At 40.9% G+C, this 27,325-nt stretch overlaps 4 protein-coding genes across 6 annotated transcripts; 1 reads left to right on the forward strand and 3 right to left on the reverse strand.

Moving 5' to 3' along the window:
- Positions 1–9,141: 9,141 nt before the first annotated feature.
- LOC9642263 (long-chain-alcohol oxidase FAO4A) lies at positions 9,142–11,987 on the reverse strand. Its single transcript, XM_024670411.1, has 3 exons — positions 11,795–11,987; positions 11,463–11,732; positions 9,142–11,305 (listed from the first exon to the last, which is right to left on the reverse strand). The coding sequence occupies exons 1-3, from the start codon at positions 11,981–11,983 to the stop codon at positions 9,521–9,523; spliced, it is 2,244 nt and encodes a 747-aa protein (XP_024526179.1). The 5' UTR covers positions 11,984–11,987; the 3' UTR covers positions 9,142–9,520.
- Positions 11,988–12,026: 39 nt separating this feature from the next.
- Positions 12,027–14,414, reverse strand: LOC9642264 (aldehyde dehydrogenase family 7 member B4). 2 transcript variants are annotated; one of them, XM_002961127.2, is made up of 14 exons: positions 14,257–14,414; positions 14,117–14,203; positions 13,925–14,056; positions 13,788–13,860; positions 13,706–13,728; positions 13,584–13,647; positions 13,479–13,524; positions 13,222–13,402; positions 12,979–13,155; positions 12,740–12,904; positions 12,530–12,676; positions 12,383–12,480; positions 12,176–12,325; positions 12,027–12,108 (listed from the first exon to the last, which is right to left on the reverse strand). In XM_002961127.2, the coding sequence occupies exons 1-14, from the start codon at positions 14,392–14,394 to the stop codon at positions 12,054–12,056; spliced, it is 1,536 nt and encodes a 511-aa protein (XP_002961173.1). In that variant the 5' UTR covers positions 14,395–14,414; the 3' UTR covers positions 12,027–12,053. The 2 variants fall into 2 exon arrangements, with proteins under 2 accessions (XP_002961173.1, XP_024526189.1); XM_024670421.1 differs by having other exon boundaries at positions 13,925–14,203.
- Positions 14,415–14,445: 31 nt separating this feature from the next.
- Positions 14,446–15,378, forward strand: LOC9632532 (10 kDa chaperonin, mitochondrial). Its single transcript, XM_002960476.2, has 3 exons — positions 14,446–14,609; positions 14,810–14,943; positions 15,011–15,378. The coding sequence occupies exons 1-3, from the start codon at positions 14,469–14,471 to the stop codon at positions 15,057–15,059; spliced, it is 324 nt and encodes a 107-aa protein (XP_002960522.2). The 5' UTR covers positions 14,446–14,468; the 3' UTR covers positions 15,060–15,378.
- Positions 14,933–16,166, reverse strand: LOC9632533 (probable mitochondrial import receptor subunit TOM20). Of its 2 annotated transcripts, XM_024670439.1 has the most exons (7): positions 16,152–16,166; positions 15,981–16,101; positions 15,843–15,921; positions 15,620–15,789; positions 15,519–15,566; positions 15,368–15,466; positions 14,933–15,298 (listed from the first exon to the last, which is right to left on the reverse strand). In XM_024670439.1, exons 2-7 carry the CDS (start codon positions 16,074–16,076, stop codon positions 15,179–15,181), a joined length of 612 nt encoding a protein of 203 aa, XP_024526207.1. In that variant the 5' UTR covers positions 16,077–16,101; positions 16,152–16,166; the 3' UTR covers positions 14,933–15,178. The 2 variants fall into 2 exon arrangements, with proteins under 2 accessions (XP_024526207.1, XP_024526201.1); XM_024670433.1 differs by lacking the exon at positions 16,152–16,166 and having other exon boundaries at positions 15,981–16,132.
- Between the last annotated feature and the right edge of the window lie 11,159 nt (positions 16,167–27,325).

The following is a 27,325-nucleotide window of genomic DNA, read 5'->3' on the forward strand; positions in this document are numbered from 1 at the left end:
TAATTTTTTAGAAGTATTTATTCTATTTGTCACTTCATTATTAAGGTTGGAATCTTATTTGTCCCCTCTATTCCTCCAAAGAAAAATAAAGTATGAAACATTGAAGGAGAAAATAAGATACATTGAAAGAAGAATATTATGGAAAAGAAAAAAGTGGATAAAAAAGTATGGAAAAAATAATTTTTAAGTATATACCACTGTAGAGGTGGGAAACCAGAAGAAGAGTTTGTACTAGGGGTTTAGAATGAAAAAAAACCTCCTATTATAAAAGACTTCTTATGAGTAGAAAAGTTAAATAGTAGAGGACATTTTATTTCAGTTAAAACTAGATAAATAAGAGACTCCATATGCTCAACCTCTTTGATATCAAATTTAACACTTGAGACTTGAAAATAAAAGGAAAACCTTTCACTCTCAAGGAAATGAAAGAACTCTTATAGAAATTGTAATATAATATCTCTCAATTGTAATATAATGCTCATTCATATTAGGTAAAATATATTTAACCCAAAATTCTTACAAAATTTATTTAATCTTTGAAATAAGGCACAAGATTCTAAAGAAATGATCAAAATAGAAAACACAATAAGCATAATATATTTTGATCAAAAGCTCCAACTCTGAAAGTCAAGAGTGGGAAAAAAAACTCCCAAAGAATTGCTTGAAGAACAAGTATGAATTAATAAGTGAATCTCTAAAAAGGATAAAAGAATGATTGATATGTGGAAGTATTAAAATTGAATTTGCAATCAAATCCATAACAATTGAGTCTAAGACCAAGTTCAAAATAAAGTCCAAAATGGAGTTTAAAACTAAGTTACAAATGGAGTTTGAGACTAAGTTAGAAATGAATTTTGAGAGTGAAACCAAGACCAAATCTAAATGTAAGACCAAATCCAAGATTGAGTCCTAATCTAAGGAATGAAAGCCTAAAGTGATCATCTCTTAGACCCTAGAGGGTTTAGTAAATTTCTACGAGATAGTAGAAAAAAGGTCTTCAGAGAAACAAATGTGACTAAAGAAGGTTATACTTATGTAGTGAGTGATAATATGAATACTAAGGAATCTAAAACTAAAGTGAACATAGATGGATAAATAAAGTAATTTAGTGAAATATTTAAGAGCCAACTTTAGCTTTTTTAGGAGATCGAATAGTTAATATTCCCAATCTAAGTGTGAGTGGCACTATGGATACTTTATGTGGCTCATTAAAACCTTGTTTTAGACACATGGCTAAGTGGTAGAAGGTGGGGGAGTACCCACAATGTTTGTGTTGGGTTATGGTGTTTTAAAATATCATCTCAAAATCCTTGATAGTGGAAATAAAAAGAAATAATTCTCTTGCTTAGTAAAGGTATAATTACATGGTAAGAAAGTCTTAGAAGTCAATATTTAAGACCTAAACCAATGGTGGTGTTGGTGAGCATTGTTGTGGTTAGAGAAGGACTTAGTAGGGATCAAAGAAAAGATATTAAAAGATAGTGTTTCTTTATATCGTGGGGCATTCTAAAGATGTTATGAAGTGTTTATGGAATGACTAGTTATGGACTAGATGGTTTGGTTTGGAAGAGTTGAGTCTGTTGTATAAATGATTTTAAACTACTATGAAGATGTACATGGCTTTAGTATAAAAGGTTAATTGTAATACTTTTAGGTGTCTAAAATGGGATTGAACACATAGAGCATTTGTACCAAATGTGAAGTTGGCATGGCTTTAAGTTCATCTATACCTTTAATCACTTGGAAGAATTTCACTCATAACTTTTATACATCTTCATCCCAACTTAAGTAAAATAAATTTAGTCACTTATAATTGGTTTGAACATCTTATAGATGATCAAAGAGTTATAGTTTATTTCCTAAGATTTTGTAGTTGGCTTATATTTATGCCATTACTTTAGGTTCTATTTCTATCATACTTTTCAATAATTATATTACATGTTCTGATGAGAGTTTTAGATTCTTGTATGAGTGCTTAACAGCTTTATTGAAGCTCCAAATATTTTACTAAATTTAACTTCTTCAAGATTTTTCAGCTTTTTAAAGGGATATTTATAAACATATATAAATCTACTAGGTAATATGCTAATTATAGTACCATAGTATATAGATAATTCATTTGTTGTCCATCCATTTTTTTATATAAGCAAGAGTCTAAACCCTAATTAATATATTTATTACTACACTTTAATGTAGTCACAAATATAGCTATATAAAATTCAAAATATTATAAACAATGAAATTATATTTACTAAGTCAATGCACACATTACTTTGTCAAACACTTCAAATGACATTGTTATATTATCAGGATAGGATATGATATATGTACTTTCTATTTAAATACTTCAAATTTATAACATTCATCCTCAAATTTAAAGTTTTTAAAATAAAGAAACTATTAATTCATGTAAAATTATTATAAATATACAATAGATACTAATTGTAATTTTATAACATAGTTATTTATATTTGATTTCTAGATGAATAATTGCCATCAGCTGAATTTAATTTTTCAATTGCAACTGCATAGTATTGAGCAATTGCACCAACTGCTATTCTAGAGTCAAAGGAGGAAGAAGCTGCTACTTCATCATGAAAATGAATAAAAAGAAACAAACAAAAAAAAAGTTGAGAAAAGTTAGAAGAAAAAAGAGACCTAGACAATGCAAAAGCTAAATCTAAACCAAAATCCCAAATCCCAGCACTCTTTAGATACAATCAAAGTTGCCCCTCACTTCCACAGAATATGGAAAAAGAATATAAAAAATGTGCATCCCAATTAGCCCAAAAACCTCTTTTTATATACATGAGCGAGTGGTTCGGATTGAAACCAATCCGATAGCTACCAAAATCCCACTACACTAATATTAGTATATGGCATCGTACCTCACAGTATTTATTTAATAATATATGTACTATCATTTTCTAGCATTTATAGTGTATGGTATAGCTCCTCTTGCTCTTGTTGCCAATCTTTATGTTGGGCTGAAGTTCTTTCGTGGGAATCCTAAGGATGATACAATTAGTTTGAAATCCTGGGGATGATATGTACTATTGGTTCAATCACTTCATAGTGATTGCCATATATAATTTTTGAGATGATGCTCGACATTTGTGTAAATTTCCCATGTGTCTCCAAGGGATAGCATTATAGTGGTTTGAGTGCAGCCACTTGTGAATATTGGAGTATTCTCCCAGATGTCTTCAAACGCATATTTGGACATATTGACAATTGTAATGATGCGTTCTAAAAATTGTATTATCTTTGTCAAGGGCCATCTAAGTCGGTGATGCAATTTGGCATTCATTTCCGAAACTTTTTGCTTCATGCGGAGCCAAACATATCAGAGTGGATCAAACTAGAAATGTTATGGCCAGCATTGTGTCAAGATCTTGTGGGTATTGTGCATGCACTTGCTCCAGCTACCCTTGATGATGCCCTTTGCTTAGCACAACGTTATGAGGTGTCACTTCTTCCACTTCTCATCTTTTAGCTCTACTTCCTATAAGAGATGGTCTTATTCCAATGAAAGTTGATATTGCTATTACCCAAGTTCAAGGATAAAGGCGAGGACGTGGTCATGGCCTTGATGTCTGCTACTGGGCATGTGATGAAGTTGGTCACACTTATCAGTGTTATCGACATTTTCCGAATTAGTGACCTTCATTTCCTAGGTGGAGATCTTGGCGTTAATAATGTCCTATTAGTGCTGCTGCAATGGAAGGTCTAAATACCAAGATGCATCCAGGAAACAAAGAGTCACGCTGCACAAATAAATTAGTGACCTCTCCATCTTTCTTTTGAGAATATCATCAAAAGGTTCACTTGGCACTAATTCATATAGTATTTACTTTCCAAGCTCATTTTTATAACAAGAGGTTTTCTATTATTTTCTCCGTGTTGGTTAATACATGTTTGAGTTTATCTTCTATTGCTCGACCTATTGCCACACGTTATTGTCTACATTTGCACTGTGTAGCAAAGCCAATTTTCATTCTTTATAGTAACGGTTGTACACACGCATATGCATGGGATAAGATGGACCTAGTTGTGTATATGGAGATCTTGAGCTTGAGTTACACACATTGGGAGTGCTGCCGAATTAAGCTTTTGACTTCATCTTTAATATAGATTGGTTGTAGTGCAATCATGTTAAGTGTGACTTTGAGGCTTTTCCCTCTTATTTCATACTTCCCTATATTTCTTCCATTCCTATCACTTCTATTCCTCTACTTTTATCACTTTTGTCTCCTTATAACTTCCTTTTATGTTTTTGTTTTGTTCCTCTCTTCCCTTTTTTGATCCCTCCAACAGTCTTTGTATTGTAGCGGTTGATCAACTCATGAAGGAGTATGTCAATCTCTTTGAATTTGACTTATTGTCTGGGCCTAGATTGCCACAAATCATCCTATTCCAACTGGGGATGTTCATCCAATCAAAGTTTTGATTCATCATCAGTCACCTAAAGAGATCAAGATTTTACATACAAACATCAAGGAAATGTTGGAAAAGGGTGTTAATAAAAAATTGTAGAGTCCTTGGGCATGTGAACCTCATCTTATGACGAAACCTAATAGAAGTATTCATTTTTACATTGACTATCGTCTGTTAAAATCCTTATATGTACCCTCTTCCCTAGACTGCTGATTTCTTGGATTGTTTACAGAGAAGTTATTAGTTCATCAAGTTAGACCTTACTTTTAGGTATTGGCAAGTATTGATGGCTGAAAAAGATATCCTAAGACAGCCTTTTATACACCATTTAGTTTGTATGAGTTTTTGGTGATGTTGTTTGGTTTGAATAATGCTTTAGCAACTTTTCAATGAATGATGGATGACATTCGTTGCGATATGCCAGAGATGGTTATTAACTTCATCAATGCTATCTTAATCCATTCGAAAGGGACAAGAGAGGAACACATCTGTGATGTTTATAAAGTGTTGGATCAACTACGAGAAGTTGGTTTAAAGCTAAAGCGTTTGAAGTGCATGTTTAGGTCCAAAGACAAAACTTATTTTAGGTACTATATTTTTTATCAAGGTTTGTAAGTTAATTTTGACAAACTTATGACTATTCTAAAATTCCCTACTCCGAAGTGTGTGAATAATGTGTAGTGCTTCCTGAGCAAGGTGCAGTATCTTGGTCATTTTGTTGATCATCTTTCTAATTGTACTACACTATTGTGAGCATTACTGAAGTCATTAATATCATCTTTCATCTAATCTGCAAATTATGAGTGGCATTTGCAAATCTCAAAGAGCTATTAACGACTCTTCTGGTTTTAGTGTATCTGACTATACTCGACCTTTCATTTTGTGCATGGATGCTTATGATATTGGTTTTGGATGTGTGTTGATGTAAGAGAGCCTAAGCGTGTTTGATCAGTGCCATCCTATTGCATATATTAACCTTACATTACAACCAACGAAGGTGAACTACTCCACGACAAAGGAGTGTTTAGCAGTAGTTTAGGGTTTCAAGAAACTTCATGCATATTTACATTATTACAAGGCGATCATGCTGTAGTTACTTCATTATTGAAGCAGAGGAACTTGGTTGGCCATATTGCTCGGTGGGCTTTGAAGCTTTAGATATATGATTTTGATGTTGTTCATTGCCTGGAGAGGCTTTATTGCTAATGCTAATTCTTTTCTCGAGCTCCTCTTTTTTTTTTGCTCTCTTCTCATATTTCTGATGAGCCTGTTATTCCAGCATCTATGGATTTTTGGACAAGGATTTTGTGGTTATTGTACTTGACATTTAGTGTTCAAAAGGTGCAGAGAAGGATTTACATTCTTTTGACGAGGTTCGAAAGGTTCAAAAGATTGAGCCATGGATTTGAACACTTCACGATGGGTTTAAGAATCTTGCATTATTTGTTGATGACTTGCCATTTCGACATTTACATTCCCAATATTATGTTGAGTATAATTTTCTTTAATTTGTGGGGATGGATTCTAATAATCATTTACAGCTTGTGGTGCCTTCGATCTTCATTCCACGCTTTCTCCATGCCAACCATGATTCTTTTATTTTAGGTGGGCATATAAGACATTGTCATGCCACCTAAAAGCTACGTAGATCTTTTTATTAGCTGAAGATATAACATGATGTTATCTAGTATATACATAATTGCATTTGGTGCCAAGCTCATAATACTCCCTCTCGTATTGCAGAAGGACAATTGAAGTCAATTAGAATTTCCCATATGACATTTGATTTGATGGGACTTTTTCCATGATCCACTATTTACAATGAGTATGTCATTATTACTTTTAATTACTTGACTCATTGGGTAGAAATTGGTGCTCTTGCTAGTGCATTTGTAATTGCTATTAAATACTTCTTCCTCAATCGATTGGTGTTCCAACATTTCTATTTGGAATAGATTCTTTTGGATAATAGTCTCGCATTTATGGATGAAGTATTTCACATTTTGATGTTTCGGTTGGGGATATGCCACACTTTCACAAGTGTTTATCATTCATAATCAAACAATTTGGTGGAACAGCTCGTTTGGAATTTTAAAGGGATGATTACAAAGTATGTGAACTTTCAGCATTCGGATTGGGATGGTTATTTGCCGTCTCTTTGGTATGCATATGTCACAGGGGTGTAGAGTTCTATTAGCATTTCACCATATAAACTTTTATATAGTCATGATCCAATATTACCAATGGCATTTATCTTTGCGATTGCCACGATTGCTGATGCTAGGTCGTGAGATTAGTATTTGATAAGTATTCTTCTATTTGTTCAAGCAAGTCTGCTGAACACCTGGGCCACGTACAAGTGGGACAACAATAGTGCTACAATTCCCATTATCATCTACCTGTGGAGTACAAAGTGGATGACTTAGTGTTAGTCCATTTCCCCCATCTTAAAGTATATGCTTTATCTAAGATGCTCTTTGCTCAGTGGAAAAGACTATATCAAGTTTTGCAACAAGTTGGATTGCAAGTTTATGAGGTTTAACATGATATCTAGTAGGCCAATCCTCCAAAAATTATGCATGTATAATAGTTGAAATATTTCAACAAAAGGATCAGGAATAACTAACACGACCTATAGATCCACTAATGCTTCTTTTTGATGTTCCTCTAAATCCTGGCCTATCTATGAGAAAAACCCTAACGATCTTCCATCATTTCAAGAAGAGGGGACGATGTGAGGTCTAAGTGTACATGATGCCATATACTAATATTAGCATAGTGGGATTTTTGTAGCTATTGGATTGATTTCAATTTGAACCACTTGCTTTTATATATAGTCTAGGGTTTTTGGGCTAATTGGGATGCACATTTTCTGTATTCTCTTTCCATATTCAATACACTCACAATACCTAAAACTAAGTATATATTTTTAGCATTTAAAAAACTTTAAATTAATTTTATTTCTTATGTTAAATTATCTTAATATTAGAGTGAATTAGTTTAATATTTTTATTTTTCTCAAAAATAAAATATTTTTATATTAAATTAATTTTTTCAAAAATAATTGATGATATTAACAATAAAACTTACATTAAAATTTTATATAGAATATGCAGAAAATTTATTTTTAAAAGAATTAGTTTATGGTTTTGATAGTTTAGATTTATATAAGAAATTACTCATTATAAAAATATTATATAGCTAGTTAAAAAAATTTAAATAGTTATAAATTGATATTTATAATACCTTTTTCTATTAGGGATGCAACTATATTAAAAAGTAGGTAACTCTTTCAATGTAATTTATTTTATTTTGAATTCTAAGAAGTCTGACAATTACTTTATTATTACTAGCTGTCTATAGCAAAACGTTTCCCAAATCTTAGACATCTTTAAGTTATTTAAGTAATTTATTTTAGATCCAGATTGCTTTGCTAATATAATATTTCAAGGTTCATATAGACTATAATGTAGTATAGACATGCGGTAGAAAGTTATGAATAGCATGTGAGTTCACAATAAAAAACACATAATATAGCTATAATCATAGTGATTTTAGTTCCATTTATTTTATCAACCAGCTCAAGATAATTCCCATGGCCTTTATTAAATTTTAGCAATATTTACATTAAAATTGGTAAAAATCCTAGATAGAGAATAATTGTAAAATTATTATAGTGATTCTAACTATGATTCAAGATGCTCATTTGGTAGTATGTTAAAAATAATATAAATGATATGTTATTTATTTACTATTTATGACAAACCATGACTTGGTTGTAATTTAAACTTGTCATTAGCTGAGAAGCTAGGTAAAAATAAAAATACTATTCATTAGAACACTCACTATTAAAAGCCAATGATTCTAAAATTCTAAAGAATAAATTTCCACATGGAATAATATTATATCACTTAGATTGTATATAAAGGTTTTAAGAAAATATGTATTTTAAAATGATGATGATATAAAAAATGAAGAATATGCCAAGATCTAATTGAAGTTTTATATTTATTTTTTAGCAAGAAAGGAGATATCAAAAATATATATAAAGCTTACACTTTCTAATCAATTAATGTCACTTTGTGAGGTCCAAGTGTATAGCTACGATGCTATATACTAAAGCGTAATAGGATTTTGGTAGCTATTAGATTGGTTTCAATCTGGACCACTTGCTCCTATATATAAGCTGATGTGAGGTTCAAGTGTACGGCTATGATGCCATATACTAATATTAGTGTATTAGGATTTTGGTAACTGTTAGATTGATTTCAATCTAGACCACTCGCTCCTGTATATAAGTTAAGGTTTTTCAGCTATACATTTTCTGTATTCTCTTTCCATATTTCAAGCACTCATAACTTTAAATTATGAAAATTTATCATCTTTTTATTGTTAAGATAATTATTATTTTAGCAATATTAACTGGTATGTTGAAAAAATAATTTTTACTTTTAAATTTCAGATGCATTCGATAAAATATTAATTTCAGATGCATTGATCTCAGTACCTATTCCACCCATGGGGCAACAAGCAAAGACAAAGGTGGTAACACAAGCAGTCTTAACAAAATCAATTATGAAAGAACCTAATGATTGTAGTCCAACCTGGTGTTGTGCTTTAAGAATACCTCTTTGTTGTGTTTGTAATTGAAATATTGTAAAGTACTAATCATATCTTTCACTTAAAATTGATTTATGTTTCTGTTAAAGACACTCCCCATAGTAATAACAGTTATGAGTAAGGGCATTAGGGATGTGCAGACTCAACAATGGCAAGCAGCTCATTTATGTACTCACAAAGTCGCAGTGCCAATGCTCCCTTGGGCTCCTCAATTGAACTGGCAGATATGGCATGGCATTTGTTCTAAACCTTGAAACTGGTGATCTAAGAAAGAAGACCTTTGGCCTTGGTGAGGTTAGTCTTTCGTTGGAAGATGACGACACTGAATGCTGTCTTCCCAATGGGAATGTCCGCCATTTTCTGTTTGTTGGCGAGGGCAGCGTTTTGCCTAGTCGCTCTAATCCACGTGGCGTACGATAAAACAAGCGAAGTCGTCGGCTTGAGCCAAGAAACAAAGAAACTTCTACAACCTTTCTTCCTCGAGGAAACGATGGACCGATTTGGCAATGCACAGGGCGACTGACTGTGCGGTAACCATCGGGTTCACTCCCAGCGCCGTGGGGAACACGCTCGTATCCGCCACAAACAATCCCGTGGATTCCCACGCTTCCCCTCGGGGATCCACAGCGGAGCTCGCCGGGTCATTCCCCATCCGGCACGATCCCATCTGGTGAGCGCTCGCGGTCGCCATTGCCGCGTGCGTCAGCTGCTTGGAGTCAATGACCCTCAAGAACTTCTCCAGCGCCTTCTCGTCCGAGCCCTCCACGACCAAGCTATCGCCATCCGGGTGCTGGGTCCCGACCTCCACTGCTCCAGCGGCAATCAGCACCCTGATGGCCTTCTCCGCCCCGGCCTTGAGAGTTTTCTCGTCCTCCGCACTTATCGTGTACGTGACCTTCGGGAGCTGGGAGCTCGAGCTCGAGCTCGGACGGACAGTCCCGCTTCCTTGGTCCCTGGTGATGACGACTACGTGCGCAAGGCGGGAGTAGCGCAGCATTTGCTCCTTGAAGCTCAGTCCCGATCGCCAAGGGAACATGACGCCGAGGCCGCCTGGGTAGAAAGCCGGTACCTCAAGAACAGCGTCAGCGATTCTAGAGACCGCAGACATGATCGGCCCGTCCGAAATTCGACCTGCTGGGAGACCCTCTCCCGAAGGAACGTAGCCCCAGAGAAGTTGACTCGGATGGAGGTGGAGATTGGAGCCGATATGACGATTTACCAGTCCACTCTTTTGTAGCAGAACAGGCGTGTTTAAAGCACCGCACGAAGTCACTGTAGCCTTGGCTCTGATGAAGAGGCTTTTTCCACCGCCAGTTGCGATAACTCCTCCAGCCTTCCACTGCTTTGCAGAGCGCAGCTCCCCTGGCTCAAGAAGAATCCTCTCAGCGTTGCAACCACACAAGATCACGGCACCGGCATCCACAGCGTCCATGAGCCAAGTCTCATGAGTCCCCTGCTTAGTCCTGCTCTTACATCCGAATCCACACAGCCCACACTTGTGCCTTCGGCCTCTGCAATTGGTGGGAATGGTCTCCACGTCGAGTCCAATCTTCTTGCAGCCGCTTCTCAGCACTTTGTTCTGGAAGCTCTCGTGCTCTTCTTCGTTGCCTAGAGTCTCAACCCCGAGTCTTTCACAAACTTTGTCCATTGCGGCCTCGTATTCCTCCGACGTGAAGAGCTTTAGCCCGTGCACTGATGACCACTCCTCTCGGACAGCCTGCGGAGTCCGCAACGAGGCGGCCCAGTTCATGACGGTGCCTCCACCCACTGTCGATCCGGCCATGAGGTTGATGCCGCCATCCGCAGTAGTAAGGAGGCCTCCACCTTCGTACATTGCTCGCATTGACGGTCCTTCCAACAGGGAAAGCTGGTCGCCGACGTAGTACTTGCCTTTCTCGATCACGACCACCTTGTATCCCTTTTGAGAAAGAACCCCGGCACATACGCCTCCGCCGCAGCCAGATCCAATCACGACCACGTCGCAGTCTATAGCTAGCATCGCTTGTCCACTGCCACCATCGCCACCATCACGAACTTCTTCTGAAACTCGAAACTTCGATGACGACAGGTAGTCAACGAGCTCGGCCGCCGAATTTTGGTGCACGTCGAAGACCCGCAGTGGAGGCCGCGGCTCTTCATTGTCGTCGGTCACCTTCGCATCGTCATCGTCTTTAAGGCCGTTCCAGAGAGGATCGGGGACGGGATACCCAATCGCCTTCCAAGAGTCATTACGTCCTCTGGCATCAGCCTGCAGGAAACTGTGTATCAGATTTCTAAAGAAAAAAAGAAAGGAGCTTCTGGAAACTCTGTCAGATCTCTAGAGGCTACCCAGTGGGACACGAGGATGGACCCCAAACTGAGAGGACAGACAATCCCCGCGATCCACAAAAGAATTCCATGCTTACCTTTGTGAAGAACGCGAACATAGCGAAGCACTTGAAGAGCTTGTAGAGAGAATGGAACTGCGCGATAGAACCCCCGGACCAGCTCCGCAGAGTTCGCTCCCGATTGCTCGCTGGCAATCGCGCGAATCGGTGAAGAAATGGAAATTCGGCAGAGAATGCGTGCCTCCCACAAAGAATGAGCGTTCCAATCCGCGAGGAAAGTAGCGACAAGACTCGCAAGACCCCGGCCTGCTGCGCGGAATCGAGGCACTCGAAGATCCAACCCGCGACCTGCTCCCAAAACGCAAGAAATCCGTGAATTCGTGCCCGCGGCAGCGAAATATCGCTCTTACCACCGCTGGAATCCCCGCATCGGACGCCGATGTCGCAAAGAACGCTCGCTGCGCCTCCTCCTCGCATTCCAAAGCTCGCAATGGCAGCGCCGGGAGGAAGGTGTCGCAGATCGCGGCCACGGCCTCCAGCTGCGGCGGATCCAAGCTGTGCGCGAATGGAGCTTGCCCGCCTTGAAGATCCGGATGCATGGCAAAACAATATAGGGTTTAAACTGAGTCAATGCTACACATATATAGTTTGGAGCCCCATCTTATCACTTTAATTAAAGTTTATGCCTTGAGCCAGAGGTAGAGTTTTCCCATAGTTGATAGTGCTGGAACAAGCAAAAAATGGAATGAGATCACGAGATCATCCAAAGTTTTGCAAGAGAATTTTCTCACCAAGTCGCTCTGTGCATGTACTGCTTCCATGAATCGCTTCCTGCTTCGCGACCGCCGCCAGTAGCCTTCTCACCGCCAAAAGCACCGCCAATCTCAGCACCGTTTGTGGGAATGTTTACGTTAACGATCCCACAATCGCTTCCTGTTGGCCTGGACGGATTGATCATAGAAGTTTCAGAAGAGACGAGAAACTTTCAATCGTGTTACCCGATCCACTTGAAGATTGTCTCGTGGCTCTTGGTGAAGATCGAGCTGCTGAGGCCTTGGGGGACCGAATTGTTCATGGCGATTGCCTCGTCCAGAGTCTGGAAGTTTTTGGAAACACACTGTGCTTAACGATGGAGAGATTGGTACCTTAAACTGGAAGACGTAGAGTAGCGGACCAAATAGCTCTTCTTTCACGACGTCTGCATCGTGAGAGATCTCCACAATGCTGGGAGTCACGTAGTTTTCTCCAGGTGACGTTGTGGTACCCACCCCACCGGTTAAGAATTTCCCACCCTGTAAATCATCGGAGGAACAAAGCCCGGATCGCCAAACTTTAAGAAAAAAACAACAAAGTACCTGCGATGCGATTGCTTCTAATCCCTGCTCGAAAGCTTGCTTGGACTGAGAAGAATGCAGTGGTCCAACAAGACTGTCGTGCTTTAACGGGTCTCCAACTTTGAGCTGTCCATATGCCGTGACTAGCTTTTCGATAAAGTCTTTGTAAATTGCTTGATGCACAAACTGAGACAAACACACGACTTGAATGTTAGGAGGATAAAGAAAAAAAAAAAAGAGGAAGAAATAAACGCTCGAACCAAGCGACGACAAGTCGTGCATCTTTGTCCTGCCGTGCCGACGGCAGCAAACAAGACTGACCGAACAGCGAGAGATAGATCCGCGTCATCCATCACGACGATTGCGTTGTTGCCACTCAGTTCCAAAAGACATTTGCCGAATCTGGAGTTCACGTGACACTGGACGATCTGACCAACCTGTCAGTGGAGATTTTTTCACGAGGTAAGCAATCACCTAGAGAAATCGCAAGATTTGGCACCAACCTTGCTGCTCCCCGTGAATGAAACCAAAGGTATCCGGCTGTCTTTTGCAATCGCTTCTCCAATTTCGGCCCCTCCACATATACATGTGAAGATCGCTCCGGGCAAACCGTTGCGCTCTAGCACCCCAGCTATGATTTTCGTCGTTGCGATCGATACGAGAGGTGTTGTTGGAGCTCCTTTCCTTGAGAGAAAACAACAGAGAGAGAAAGGACAAGTTAAATCCAGGTGTTAAGCGAAGAAAGCAAAAAACAACTTACCATACAACGCAGTTGCCACAGACCAAGGCAATGCAAGCATTCCAACCTGAGAACAAAGGCACAACAAATAAAAGTTTAACAAAGAAGAAAACTCATTCATCGTACCAAGTACAGCGCAGGGAAAATTAAAAGCAGTGATGACTCCAACAATACCAAGAGGATTCCAAACCTGGACAAAGAAAAATCACTGAAATCGCGGCCAAAAGTGCAGATCACGATAATCAAACCTCCATCATCATATGGTTTGGTCCTGTAGAGAATAAGAACTAAACATTAGTAGACAAACGCCTTTTAAATCGATAGACTTACGTTCGGATGGTAGAATCAAGCCACTTAGCTGACGGCTCAGTCCCACCGCAAAGTCACACATATCTATCACTTCCTGAAAGACGAAGAGCATCAACAAAAGTACCAGCAAAGCTTTTAAGAAGAGAATGTCGTACTACCTGGACCTCTCCAATTCCCTCCACGAGAATTTTCCCCATCTCAAGCGAAATCAAGCGCCCCAAGTTCTCCAGGTTCTTCCGAAACGCATCGCCAATCTGCCTCACAATCTCTCCTCTCTTTGGAGCAGGGGTCTGGCAAACAATAAAACTTTGGATAAGTATCGGAGAAAACAAAAAAACAGAGAAGCATACCAGCATCCAGCTCTCGCGAGCAGATTCACAGGCCTTCAGACTTCTCTCATAATCCTCCAGCGATCCTTCAATGACGGTTGCGATCGGCTAGAAATCCCCCAAAAAATCGATCCAATGCGAGAAAAACCGATAGTTCTAACCTGATTGCTCGCAGGACTGAGGCTGGACACCGATTTCCCACCCGCGCGCCACTCGCCGCCGCCATAGCAGCCTTGATTCGTCGCCTGGAGGCCGAGATCCTCGAGAAACCGGAGCTCCGGGCGCGATCCAAAATCCATGAGATAAGTGTTTTAATGCCGATTGCGTGCTGGGGCTATAAACCCTAGGGCTTTAGAGGACGCCGCGAAGCGCAATGGCGATGAAGGTGATCGCTCCCGCGAATAAGAAAATCCTTCCCTTGATGTCCAGGGTCCTCCTCAGTAAGATCGAGAGCCACGCCGAGAAAACCAAGGCCGGAATCATACTGCCCACATCACACTACTCCGAGAACGAGGTAAGCTTTTCCTTTCCTTGATCGTTCTTCTTCTCGACTAGTTTCTTCCATAGTTTCTCATCCTTGATCTACTGGGGAGTTCTCATTGTTTCCTAGATCATTTTTCTTCGTCCTTCTCAACTCCATAGTTTCTTGCATAGTTTCTCATCCTTGATCTACTTGGGAGTTTTCCTTGATCTAAGTTTTCGATTCTATCGCAGGTAACAATGGCCAAAGTGGTCGCTGTTGGCCCCGGAGAGGTGACCGAAGGTGGGAAACTCATCCCGGTGTTCGTCAAGGTTGGGGACACTGTTTTAATCGGAGAGCATGGCGGACATAGAGTGAACGATGAGAAGTAAGCTTCCATTTCCATTCTACGTTTCTCTAACGTGATTCCTACAAATCTATTGGAAAATTCCCAGTTTGTACCTCTTCAGGGACGAGGACATTGTCGGAATTATTCACGACTAATGCTGCTAGACGCAAACGAAAACAATCGGATTTTTCCTTCTTCCTAGACGTAGAAACATTAGATGCCAGAAACTAGCTAGAGAGTGTCGCCGTGAGCTCGGTTTGAGAGGTTTTGCTTACTACAGGGCGCGCGGTGGTGCGATCTTTGCCATCCCGAGCCATGCGACGACACCCAAGACGAGCACAGCCCAGCCGAGAACGTCATACTTGAAGTCATTGTTTTGCTTCTTCTTCCTTCCCTGGAGAAGTGGAAGAAAAGAAGAACTTTGTCAGGAGAAACTATCTCGAAACTATATCTAGAAGATCACCTTTGCCGAGAGATTGGCGCCGCTGCCACTGCCGCTTCCACCGATCCCGAGCTGCTGGCTCAGGACCTGTCTTTGAAGCTCCACATAAACATTTGGTGCCTGGCAAGCGAAGGAAAAGAAGTAAGTCCGCGGAGCTTCGAGTTAGACAAACCTTTGCAGACATTTCCAGCGATTTCATGTAGAGCTCACTCTTCGGCTCCTGCAAGGACACGCTCTAGAACTCGAAAACACGGATTTCTTTTTCTTCTTTACCTCGTCCAAGGCTTTCTTGAAGCAATCGCTGGCTTTCTTGAAGTACTCGTTGGCCTTGCCACTGTCTGGGAGCAAGAAACCGTGGGCGGTGTGCGAGTTTCCCAGGCACCAAAGCGTCTCGTGCTTTTTGGGATTGATCGCGAGGGCCTCCCGGAGCTTGGACTCGGATTCTAAAAGCAAAGTGTAAGTGGAAACAAGCACGGATTCCGACAGCGATCCATACCTTCGATCATGTTTAGCTGATCCTGCCCTTGCCGGAAATGCGCTAGCTCCAGCAAAGCCCCGCCCCATTGCGTCAGATTCTGGAGAGAAGAAAACGAAAGGATGAACGAGTGGGGAAGGGAAGAACTTCGCTACTCACATCGGCATCCTCCGGGCAGCGCGCGTAATTGGCAGCGGCTTTCTCCCTCGTCGCCTCGAAGAAAATGAGGCGCTCCATGTCCTCGCGCGAGTCCATAGCTCCCGCAGCTCAGCTACAAACCCTAATAAAGTGAGCCCAAAACTTTTTAGGTCAAAAAACAGGGTAGCAAACCTCGAACATGGTAGACGCCTATCCTCCGCGGCGCTGAAGAGATGAAGAAGAAGAAACCATCAAAGACTTGGCCTTTTTGCAGCCACAGAGGTCGACACGTGGGCGGAGGATTGATGGTTCGGGGCCAGCACCTTTTATATTGTGGGAATTTGATCGTTGGTATAAACCAGGAAGAAATCCACCTCTTGTTCAGTATCCATGGTTGTGGGAAAAATCATGGCTGGTAGTCATGGTTTCAGTAACAATACGTGTATTTTAGGGCTCACTTGCAGGACATCAAGCGCTTTCGGATCAGCGGATTTGGCAGTGGAGGCCACCAAGAGACAGCACTTGGGAGGCTATAAAGAGAGGCACGTGGCTCCTACACCTTCATTCTCAGGGACTTCATCTACTAAAGGACCCTGCCATCAAGTTATATGTGACATTAGCATTGCTTAATTTGTAGTGCTGTGCAATGAGGAAGAAGGAGAGTGGATTCTAGGCAAGAAATTGGGCCATCAGGGAGGTTTTAAAATTCCCAACTTGGAGCGCAGTCATGCCGCATGCAAGGCTGTTCAATTTTTTTCTCTTTAATTTAGAAAAAAGATAAATTGTCTATAAAGTGGAACAAAAAAGTCCAGTGACTAGTGAGAAAAAGCCACAAGAGCATGGCAAAGTTGACAATCACATGGCCTTTAAAGCCTCTTCTTTCTTGGTTTGCAATTCTGCATATACACTTTAACCTTATATGACTAATTTCCACCTCTTTGCTTTATGTCGTTGTAAATGGACTTCGCGTTAAAGCCCACCAAGCCACATGCAAGGCAAAGTTGGATCAAGTTGGGGGATTGTGGGTACATCGATGGAACTAACTTGCTCTTTCAGCTCAAATGTTCACTATCTTATTTTATTACATATAAGTCTCCATCCCTTGCTCCATAGAAAGATGTTGTGTGGGATTTACACCAACTGGGAGAGAAGTCACAAATATTCATTCATTCATGTTTACAAGGTCTCACAGCACATGAGACTGATGGATTCAAATATGCCACAGTGACAATTGCCGTAGTTGTTTGTCATCCAATCTCGTTGGCATCTATGTCGTCCATCTCGTCCATTGTGGCCGTTTTTGTGGTTGTGGCTGACCTTTGTCCATGTGCTTCAGTTGGCATGCCATGTTTTGTTGTGGATTAATATGAGCACCGAAGTGCCAGCATTTCCTCGTCCCCCTCTGCTGAGCTCCACCTCCCTCAGAAATAGGCAGAGTTGGTCACCCACTGTTTGCCTTCAAGGATGATATGGAGATCAGCCCCATGTCAGAGCTTAGCATACGTGGCACAGTCATTGGTCATGTGTTCGACATCCTGAACTCGCTCAAAGCAGGTTCAGCCACATGGGATTTGTGGTCTCAGCTGTTGGCCTAGCTCCACTATAAGTCTGTGACGTCCCATTCCGTAGCTAGCAAGTAGACTCTGGTTCCTAGGTGTGAGATCATCATATGCCTCGAATCCAAATTGCCTCCAGGTTGACTGTATCAATGTAAACGTCAAATATGCTGTTGTGTATGGTTCGCAAGGAACACCATTGCTGCAAGGTTTGCCACATCTAGAACTCTAATTGGTCTATCAGTTTAGTGTGTAGTGTTTCAAGATCGTGCCCGAGCTTTTATCCATGTCTTCAGCTTGCTTCACCACCCTTTCCCTAGAGTCTTGGCCATCTCCTAGGACTCTTGTATTGTTGCATCTGCTAGCTTTTAGCGGTAGAGGAAGTAAGCACTTTTAACATATACAATGCAGCATCACCATGCTAGGATCTCTAAAGGGAGAAGACTAGATTCAAGAATGAGAATTGGGTCTGTTGTCCTGTATGCACCAAATTTTGCAGCCAAGAAGGGTTCTAGTTTGTCTCACTTGAGGTGCTAAGGCTAAAGCCCCAACATTCAACACTATACAGTATGTCTACTTTACCCCCCACCTGTGGACCTTTGCTCAAGTCAGATGGAACATCACACATGTTTGTGAGACTGCTGTTATTCTCTACTCAACTCTGGTCTTCCATGGGGACTTGTGGTCTACTAGCCAAGGCATTTGTATGCTATCATGTGTTCTACTGGCTCCTCTTTATATGTGAGCACACACAGCCCAAATACCATCACCTTCATTTTTGCCATATTTACTGTGAGCCCAGTTTCATCGCAGAATGCAAGGAGTCAAACTGGCATTGTAAATCTCTTTGGCTAATGGCCAAAAGTAGAAGATCATTGGCATATAAAAGTATATGAAGGATCATCCTTGCAAGTTGGGGAGGATGCTTGACTTGCTAGCACTACTTCAAGCCCATCAATGAATGGTGTAAATTGTGACACTGGAGTTAGATGGGGATGCCCGCTCTCCCCCACACTATTTGGCTTGGAGCCATCTTCTTACACATTCTTGTAGAGTCATCTGTATCAGCTCAAGTGGAATGTTGAGCTTATGCTGAAAGAGCTTGGCTTGTGACCCTGTCAAATGCCTTGACAATATCCACTTGCATAGATTGAGACAGTTTGATTATAGTATAGCTGGGTGACTAGATGGTCTGTGCAAGAGTAGTGAGGCCTGAATCCCAAGTGATGCCCCATGGAGCAGCTTGCAAATCGACGTTCTGGCAAACATGTCCCTTGTCTTTACAACCATTCGTCTCCATCCATGTCACAAGGCGTTTCTCAGCCACCTTTTGGTGAAGATTATCAACATCATGATGGTGCAATAATTAAATGGGATTGCTGGGTCTCCTACTTTATATATTGGGACGACTCTGTTAATGTTCCATATGGTAGGGGTGCTTCATTATCTCATTGAAGAGTTGACACAAGATGTGGGCCAACCAATTGGCATCCAGCATTTGCAAAAGCTTAGTTATGAATCTACATACATTGGCTGTTTTATTCTGGTGGTGTGCTCCCGAGCTCATACATTTGGCATATGTGCTAAATCCAAACTTCTACGTTCTTGATGAATACTAGTTGGTACATGGTGTGGAAGATCCTGTAAGCCTTTGATGGCATGCGCTTCACCTTGTGAGTCTGTCAGGCATTGACTTGTTTGGCGTGGTGCCCTTGCCCATACTAGCTTTGGAGTTTCCATTGTAGTTCATATGCCACTAGGTCACCTTCACTGTTATTGGCAATCTACTAGGCTTTCACTGGCAGTCCTTGATGTTGTTCTGGTTTCTAGAAACCCTGCTAAAGGACCATGACAAGCAGATCTATTGTGCCACCTAGTGGAGTCTTTTGATGTTGCTGATTCCAAAGCTCCATTGTAGTGCGACTGCATCCAGAGGTTTCAAGTGGTAAATAACTAATGCCTTCCTTAGCCAGCCAATTTGAGCTGGTCTCCATCTTTGGCTCTATAGTGAAGAGGCCAAAGGACGATGATTAGATATATCTAAGAAGTCTAACAGTGGAAAATGAGAGACATTTTTAGTTGCTATGGTGTCTTCTATGAAATAATCAATAATGCTGCATCCAACATAGAATTGTCCTAGGTGATGTTGCCAAATTGGGGAGATGGCTGTGAAACCTCTAGTCCATAGGAGTAGTGATGTGCCATTCAATATTTGCAAGCATGTTGACTGGCAAAGGTGGAGGAGTTTGTATCCACTCCTAGTGTCAAACTTGCCTTGACTAATTTATATCCATCTCACCTTGTCCTCATTATCTCAATCCTTTTCATTTAATTATTGTAAGTTATTAAATTTTCCATTTTACTTTAGTCACTTAATCACATTTTTAAACACTTGGACACCAAATGTAACTTTCAAGCCACATTATCTCTGCACTTAGTCCAAGTGCTCCACGTGTCTGAGTTCTATTGCAAACACTTAAAAGTACTTAACATACCAACATATTACACCAAAGTCATATCCATTTGCATTTATTCTATTGATAATCTAAAACCATCTGTGCCACAAATCTACCTCTCCAAGGTCAAATCATCTAGTTTATGAGTGGTCATCCTATAACCACTTCTTAGCATCTTTAAAATATTCCAAGATATAAAGAAATATTGTCTTTTAATATCCCTTTTTCAATCCCCACAAAGTCCCTCTCTAATCATAGTAATGCTTTCCAATATTACCACTAGTTTAAGGCTTGAAAGTTTATCTACTAAGTCTCAATAACCTTTTGGACTTCTTAACCATACCCTTAATTACTAAGCAAGAGGATCATTCTTCTAATCAAAGACTTTGGAATAAACACTACAGCCTAATGCAAGCCATATAGGTACTCTCCCCACATTTCACCACTAATGTGCTCTAACCATGTAATTAGAGCAATATTTTGATGAACTATGCAAAATATCAAAGTATATAGTGCCACTCACATTTAAATTGGGAGCATTGACCATCCAATCTCCTAAAGGAGCTAGAACTAACTCTTGAATACTTCATTAAATCATTTGATTTATCCATTTATATTCACTCTAGCCTTAAACTTTTTAGTGTTCATATCATCACTTATCACATGGGTATAACATTCTTGGTCACATTAATTCCCTCCTTTTATTATCCTATAAACCCCCTAATGATTGCTTTGGGCTTTCACCCTTCAGACTCAGTCTTAGTCTTAGTTTTGAACTTAGTCTCATATTTGGTTTTGGATTTGGTTTGGGACTTGCTTTTGAACTTAATCTCGGACTCAATCTTGAGAATTGTCACATATTAATCATTCTTTTATCCATTTTTAAAGATTTTCTTATTGTTGTCAGAAATCCCTCATATTCTTGACTCTCGCCGGATTCCTGACACGCAGACCATATTCCTAACTCTCAAGACACTTCTCTATTCCTGACTCTCTAATTTCCCATATGATTCCTAAGTCTCGAACCACATTCTTGATGATGACATGGCATCTCCTCAACCTCAGCTATATTTAGGCCATCCTTGATCCAAGAGTGGTAGGGCTTCATCAACCTATAGTATATATAGGTTAGCCTTGTTCCATTTCTCCACAATCTGAATCAATGCTAGTCTAAGGTTTTTTCTTCGTTTTCATTAGTTTTTCTCTTTATCTTCTGCATTTTCCAGTCTTGATCTTGTTGGGGGTCTTGACAGTTTGATTCAGATTATGTTTTTTGCTTTTGCTTTGCTTGTTTTGATTGTTTGATTGCCTTTGCCTTTTTTCCCCCCTTTTCTTTCTTCTTTGCCGATGGAGTCTCCAAGCCATCTTGATTTCTTTGCCGAAGTCCTTGCAAAAATCAAATTTGAGAATACTGAGCTGAAGGCAACCCTTCTTCACATGCAACAGGAGCTTGCTTCACTTTCGGCTCAAGGATCAAGCAAAGTTCTTGAACCAAAGGTGAGTTTCTCGACGAAGTTCTCAGGCAAGCGTCCGGAGCTTCGTGGATTCCTGAACTAGATGGAGCTGATCTTCACACTTCAACATCAGTGGTACCCCACTCCCAAATCTCAAATCGGCGCGATCGGGACGCTGCTCGAAGGTGCAGCTTTGTCATGGTTTTCTCCTCTCCTGGAGAAGAGCATGAAAGGGGTCGTGGTTTCGGAGTTGATGGATCTTCAGTTGTTCAAAGAAAAGCTCGAAGCATGTTTTGGCGAGATGGATTGAGTTTGGGCTGCCACCACAAAGATGAGATGTCTCTCTCAAGGGTCTCGTCCTGCCTCGATCTATGCTGCGGAGTTCCAACTCCTTGCCTTGGACACTTAGTGGGATGAGCGGGCCCTGATTGATCAATTTCCTTTCGGCCTCAACAATGGTGTCAAGGATTTGTTGCTCACTATGGAGGATCCCGCGGACCTGTCGGACGTCATCAACAAAGTTGTTTGATGTGACAATCATCTCTTTGAACGTCGTAAGGAAAGTCACCGTACCGCCGTTTTCCCATCCTAGACTCAGGAATCCCAACTTGAGTCTTTGGGGCATACTCCTGAACCTATTGCTCTGATCCCAATGGATATCTTTGGTACTCCCCAACTCATCAGATGGAAGTTAAGTCCTGCTGAGAAGTAATGTTGAGTATCTCATAATCTTTGCCTCTACTGTGCTGATCCCAATCACAAAATAGTTGTGTGTTTCAAGAAGCCTCCCCAACTGCTTGAGTTCACTCTGCCTCAAGGTCCACCTCTGTTGCAGCCAGGCAACGACCCTGTCTAAGCAAAGTAGGAGCTGTCTATTTAGACTCCCCGAATAAAAATCACTTTTCTTCTTTATCAAGCTTTTCATCACCTTTCATCAAAGCCACCACCAATTCCAGCAACTTTCACATCCCATGTCTCCTTTCTTTCACCAGATAATCAGGACTCAAGGCTCTAGTGCTACTGAACTTGGGTGCAACTTCTTGCTTCATGGACACGGACTTTGTTGCCTAATATCACGTTCCTTGTTCTCCTACTATACGGGATCTGAGGGTTGAAGGCATTGGCAGGCATTTTGTGTCTCCATCTTCTGGACTTAGGGAAATGTTGCTCGTTCGAGTACTCATCGGGTCCACCGTCACTAATATCACCTTCAACATCATCAACAGCAAGTCTTCCTCTGTGGTGCTCGGCCTTCTTTGGTTCCAACTGCACCAGCCTCAAATCTATTGGAAGGAATTATAGCTTGTCTCTCCCACGTCACCATCTCCCATGTCTTCCCTTGCTGTTCATCGAGTCCGAATCAGGAAAAGTTCCCTAAACTCAAATTAAGGTTTTGTTCCTGACTCTATGAAGTTTTCACCCTCTTCTTTTCCCTCTCTTCCATCTTACACTAGATAGTATCCTCATCTCATCATTCCATTCAGTCGTATGCCTCCTCCTATCTCCACAATCACTATGAAAGAACTCCTTCACAAAGAACCTATTTTCCTTTTTGCTTTGCATGTTTCTTCTATCAGTCTTCTTGAGAAGTATCATGATTTTGGAGATGTGTTTGACAAGAAAAAAGCTAGTGTACTGCCTGTTCATTAGCCTTACAACTGTCCCATTGATTTACAGGAAGGAGCATCACCTCCGTAGGGGCTTATCTACGGGTTATCCCCATCCGAGCTTAAGGCCCTCAAAGAGTACGTGGACGAGAACCTTGCCTCAGGGTACATTCAGCATTCGCAATCCCCGACTGGAGCACTTGTCTTCTTTGTCAAGAAGAAGGATGGGAGTTTGCGGCTAGTCATCGACTACCGAGGTTTGAACAAGATGACTGTTCAGAACCGTTATCCACTGCCCCTGATCTCAGACCTATTAGAATGCCTTGGTGGTGCTCACTTCTTCACCAAGATCGACCTCCGTGGAGCATACAACCTGATCTAGATCTGGCCTGGCGATGAATGGAAGGTTGTGTTTTGAACCTGTTATGGCCACTTCGAGTACACTGTCATGCCGTTTGGCTTGACAAATGCTCCAACAGTTTTCCAACACATGGCGAATGACGTCTTTCGGGAGTTTCTTGATCAGATGGTGATCGTCTACTTCGATGACATCCTCATCTACTCAAAAACTCAAGAGGAGCATGATGAGCATGTGTGCAAGGTGCTGGTGAAGTTGCAGGAATACAGCCTATACACAAAGATTGAGAAATGTTCCTTCGATTAGGAGTCTGTGGAGTTCCTTAGGTACATTGTCACTCCTGAGGTATCACGATGGATCCTACCAAAGTCAAGACTATTCTTGAATGGGAGCCTCCACAATCAATGTTGGACGTTCATATTTTGCTTGGTTTCACCAACTTCTACCGCAAATTCATTGCTCACTACTCTGACATTGTCCTTCCTCTCACGCATCTTACTTGCAAGGATGTTCCCTTCTCTTGGTCTGCTGCTACCTAGCAGGCCTTCGACACACTCAAGGCAACCTTCAATTTTGCTCCCGTCTTGATCCACGCTGATCCCTCACAACCTTTCTTCATTGAGGTGGATGCCTCCGACTTTGCCATCGGTGCTGTGCTGTCCAACTCGGAGCGAATCAGGAATTTCATCCGGTCACCTTCCATTCTCGGAAATTCTAGCCTGTGGAGATCAATTACGAAATCCACGACAAGGAGCTCCTTGCCATTATGGATTCTTTTGGAGAGTGGTGTCGTTTCTTGGAGGGAACAAGCCATCAAACAACGGTCTAGAAAAATCACAAAAATCTTGAATACTTTGCCACTTCCCAAGTTTTGAGCCGTCATCAGGCAAGGTGGGCACAATTCTTGAGTCAGTTTGATTTTGTTATCAAGTACAGACTTGGAAAGTTTCAAGGCCTTCCTGATGCTCATTCAAAGCACTCCTATCTCAGTTTTAGGCCTGGTAGTCCTGCCTTCGATCAACAGGATCAAGTTATCCTCGGTCCTGATCGGTTTCACGTTATGGCAATTTCCCTGGCCCCTCAGGATTCCTCCTTGATGGATGCGATCAAAAACAATCTTCAATCCGACAACCTCACCAACGACATTTTCCCCCATCTTCAGGCTAGACACCCAATGACTCCTAACTATCAGCAATTTGATGAGTTTAAGTTCTTAGATGGCTTGTTGTATTGTGGGGAGTAGCTTTACGTTTCTGAAGGTGATGCTCGAAGGTTGGTCTTGATGGCGTGCCACGATAGCCTAACTGCTGGTCACTCGGCATTGCAAAAACCTATGAGCTGGTTGCACGGGACTTTTGGTGGCCCCACATGGATGACTACATCAAAGCTTTTGTTACCTCCTATGACACTTACACCTGGAATAAGGTACCTTACCACCTTCTTTCAGGTTTGCTTCGTTCCCTCCCGGTCCCTTCAGGTCCTTAGGAATCCATCTCCATGAATTTCTTGAGTGATCTTTCGAGTTTTGAAGGCTTCAACAACATTTTAGTTGTGGTGAATCACTTCACAAAGATGGCGCACTTCCTGTTGTATACCAAGGAGTTTTCAGGCGAGGACATGGCAAAACTGGTATTCAAGGAAATTTTCCGACTTCATGGGATTCCTGCGATGTGGTTTCGGATTGGGGACCTCAATTCATCTTTCATTTCTGGCAACAGTTCTTGCAATTGCTTGGAGTCAAGGCCAACCTCTCTTCGGCATATCATCCTCAAACTGATGGACAGTCCAAGTGAACGATTCAGACATTAGAACAATTCCTGAGGTGCTTCATCAACTATCATCAAGATGACTGGTTCGATATCCTTCCCTTTGCTGAGTTCTTCTATAACAACTCTGTTCACTCCTCCCTTTGAGTTTCTCCCTTCTTTGCAAACTCTAGCTAAAATCCTCGATTCAATCTCTCACTTCCTTCTCCATCCGAATCCTTTTGTTCAACTCCCTGCTCTGAGGCATTTGTCTCTAACCTCCAGGAAATCCACAACTCCATCTCCTTCCACCTCTATCGTGCTCAAGAATTTCACAAAACATTCACCAATGGCCATCATTAGGATTGTCCCCTTTACAATATCGGGGATAGAGTCTGGCTCCTCAGGCGAAATATCTTCACCACTAGGCCATGTCCCAAACTCGATTTCAAACGCCTCGGTCCTTTTCCTATCACTGCCATCATTAATCCTATCACTTATCACTTTGCACTTCCCTCCTCATATCAAATTCACCCCATTTTCACTCCTCTCTCCTTAAGCCTTATATTCCAAATCGGGTCATTCCTCCAACTCCACTAGTGCAATTTGAGGATGGGTTTGAGTACAAGGTTTAGGACATCCTTGATTCCAAGATCTCATAGTCTAAACTCTACTATTTGGTAGACTGGAAGGGTTACAGACCTGAGGAACGCACTTGGGAACCTACGGACAACCTGATTCATTCTCCTAACCTTGTTCAGGACTTCCACCACTACTATCTTTCTTGTCCCAGTCCTCATTCTTTTCATTCTCCCTCTCCTGTCCCTCACCACCCATCTCATCCTCCTCTTCATTCTCATTCATGTCCTTGTTCCACTCGTTTTTGAGGAGGGGGTGTTGTTAGGAATCCCCCATATTCCTGACTCTTGCCGAATTCCTGACCCGTAGACCATATTTCTGACTCTCAAGACACTTCCCTATTCCTGACTCTTTGATTTCCCGTACGATTCCTGAGTCTCGAACCACATTCTTGATGATGATGTGGCACCTCCTCGACCTTAGCTATATTTAGGCCATCCTCGATCCAAGAGTGGTGGAGTTTCATCAACCTATAGTATATATAGGTTAGCTTTATTCAATTTCTTCACAATTTGAATCAATGTCAATCTAATGCCTTTTCTTTGTTTCCACTAGCTTTTCTCTTTGTCTTCTGCATTTTTCAGTTTTGATCTTGTTGGGGGTCTTGACAATTGCTCACTTCGTGCTTATTCTTTATGTGCTTCTCTACAAGCTTTATGTGCTTCTCTACAAGTCTCTTAACTTTTCAAGTCAAAGTTTTTGGCCCAAATGTGTTACACTCGTTAAACTTCTACTTCAACCATTGCCATATATTACACTTTTGGCACTATTTTGGGACTTAGGGATTTGTATCTTACAATTCTACCACCCATAGACAAAGTTTAATATCCTTATTGAATGATAATTTATTCCAAGCCACTATTCATCAATAGTTTAACATTAACAACTCATCACACTTAAGAGTATAGCCCCAATTTATAAATTTATTACCTCATTTGTGATTGTTCTTTCACTTTGTTGATTTAGATCCCACTAAACCCACCTTTTTCTATCTCAATCTTATTACTCACTTTAGAGTAATCTCAGACTATATCAATATAAAGATTATATTTTAGAACCTTAACATTGACTTCCTGTATCAATTTCTTAGGTGTTTTTAACACTTTTCTATGCACATTATTATGGTATACACTTTACTTCCCTATCCTAAAGAATTCTTTACTTAAGAGCACTATCATTCTTTCTTTTATTTTGTGCCAAACTCACTATATAGTAAACTTTATAAAGAGTTTTCTCCCTTTGGATTTATCTAAAGTCTAACTTTATCACTTTTAGTGTTTTTACACTTATTTTCCAAAATTGATTGGACTTTTAACTTCCAATTCTATATCTCGTACTATTTGTCATATTATTTAGATATGAATTTAAACTTCCCAAGAGGCTACTCAATCCAATACTACTTAACCCAAAGACATTTAACCTTAAATATTTCAAGACTTTTAACCGATTAAAAAAAGAAAGTGCTCTCTTATCTATAGGCATTTTTCCTTTATATTTAAACCTTTATAAATTATATCTCAAATTGTTCTCTTTAGTTGTTTACACAACTAA

The sequence above is a fragment of the Selaginella moellendorffii genome, unplaced genomic scaffold (genome assembly GCF_000143415.4).
Source record: "Selaginella moellendorffii unplaced genomic scaffold, v1.0 SELMOscaffold_0, whole genome shotgun sequence".
NCBI lineage: Eukaryota > Viridiplantae > Streptophyta > Lycopodiopsida > Selaginellales > Selaginellaceae > Selaginella > Selaginella moellendorffii.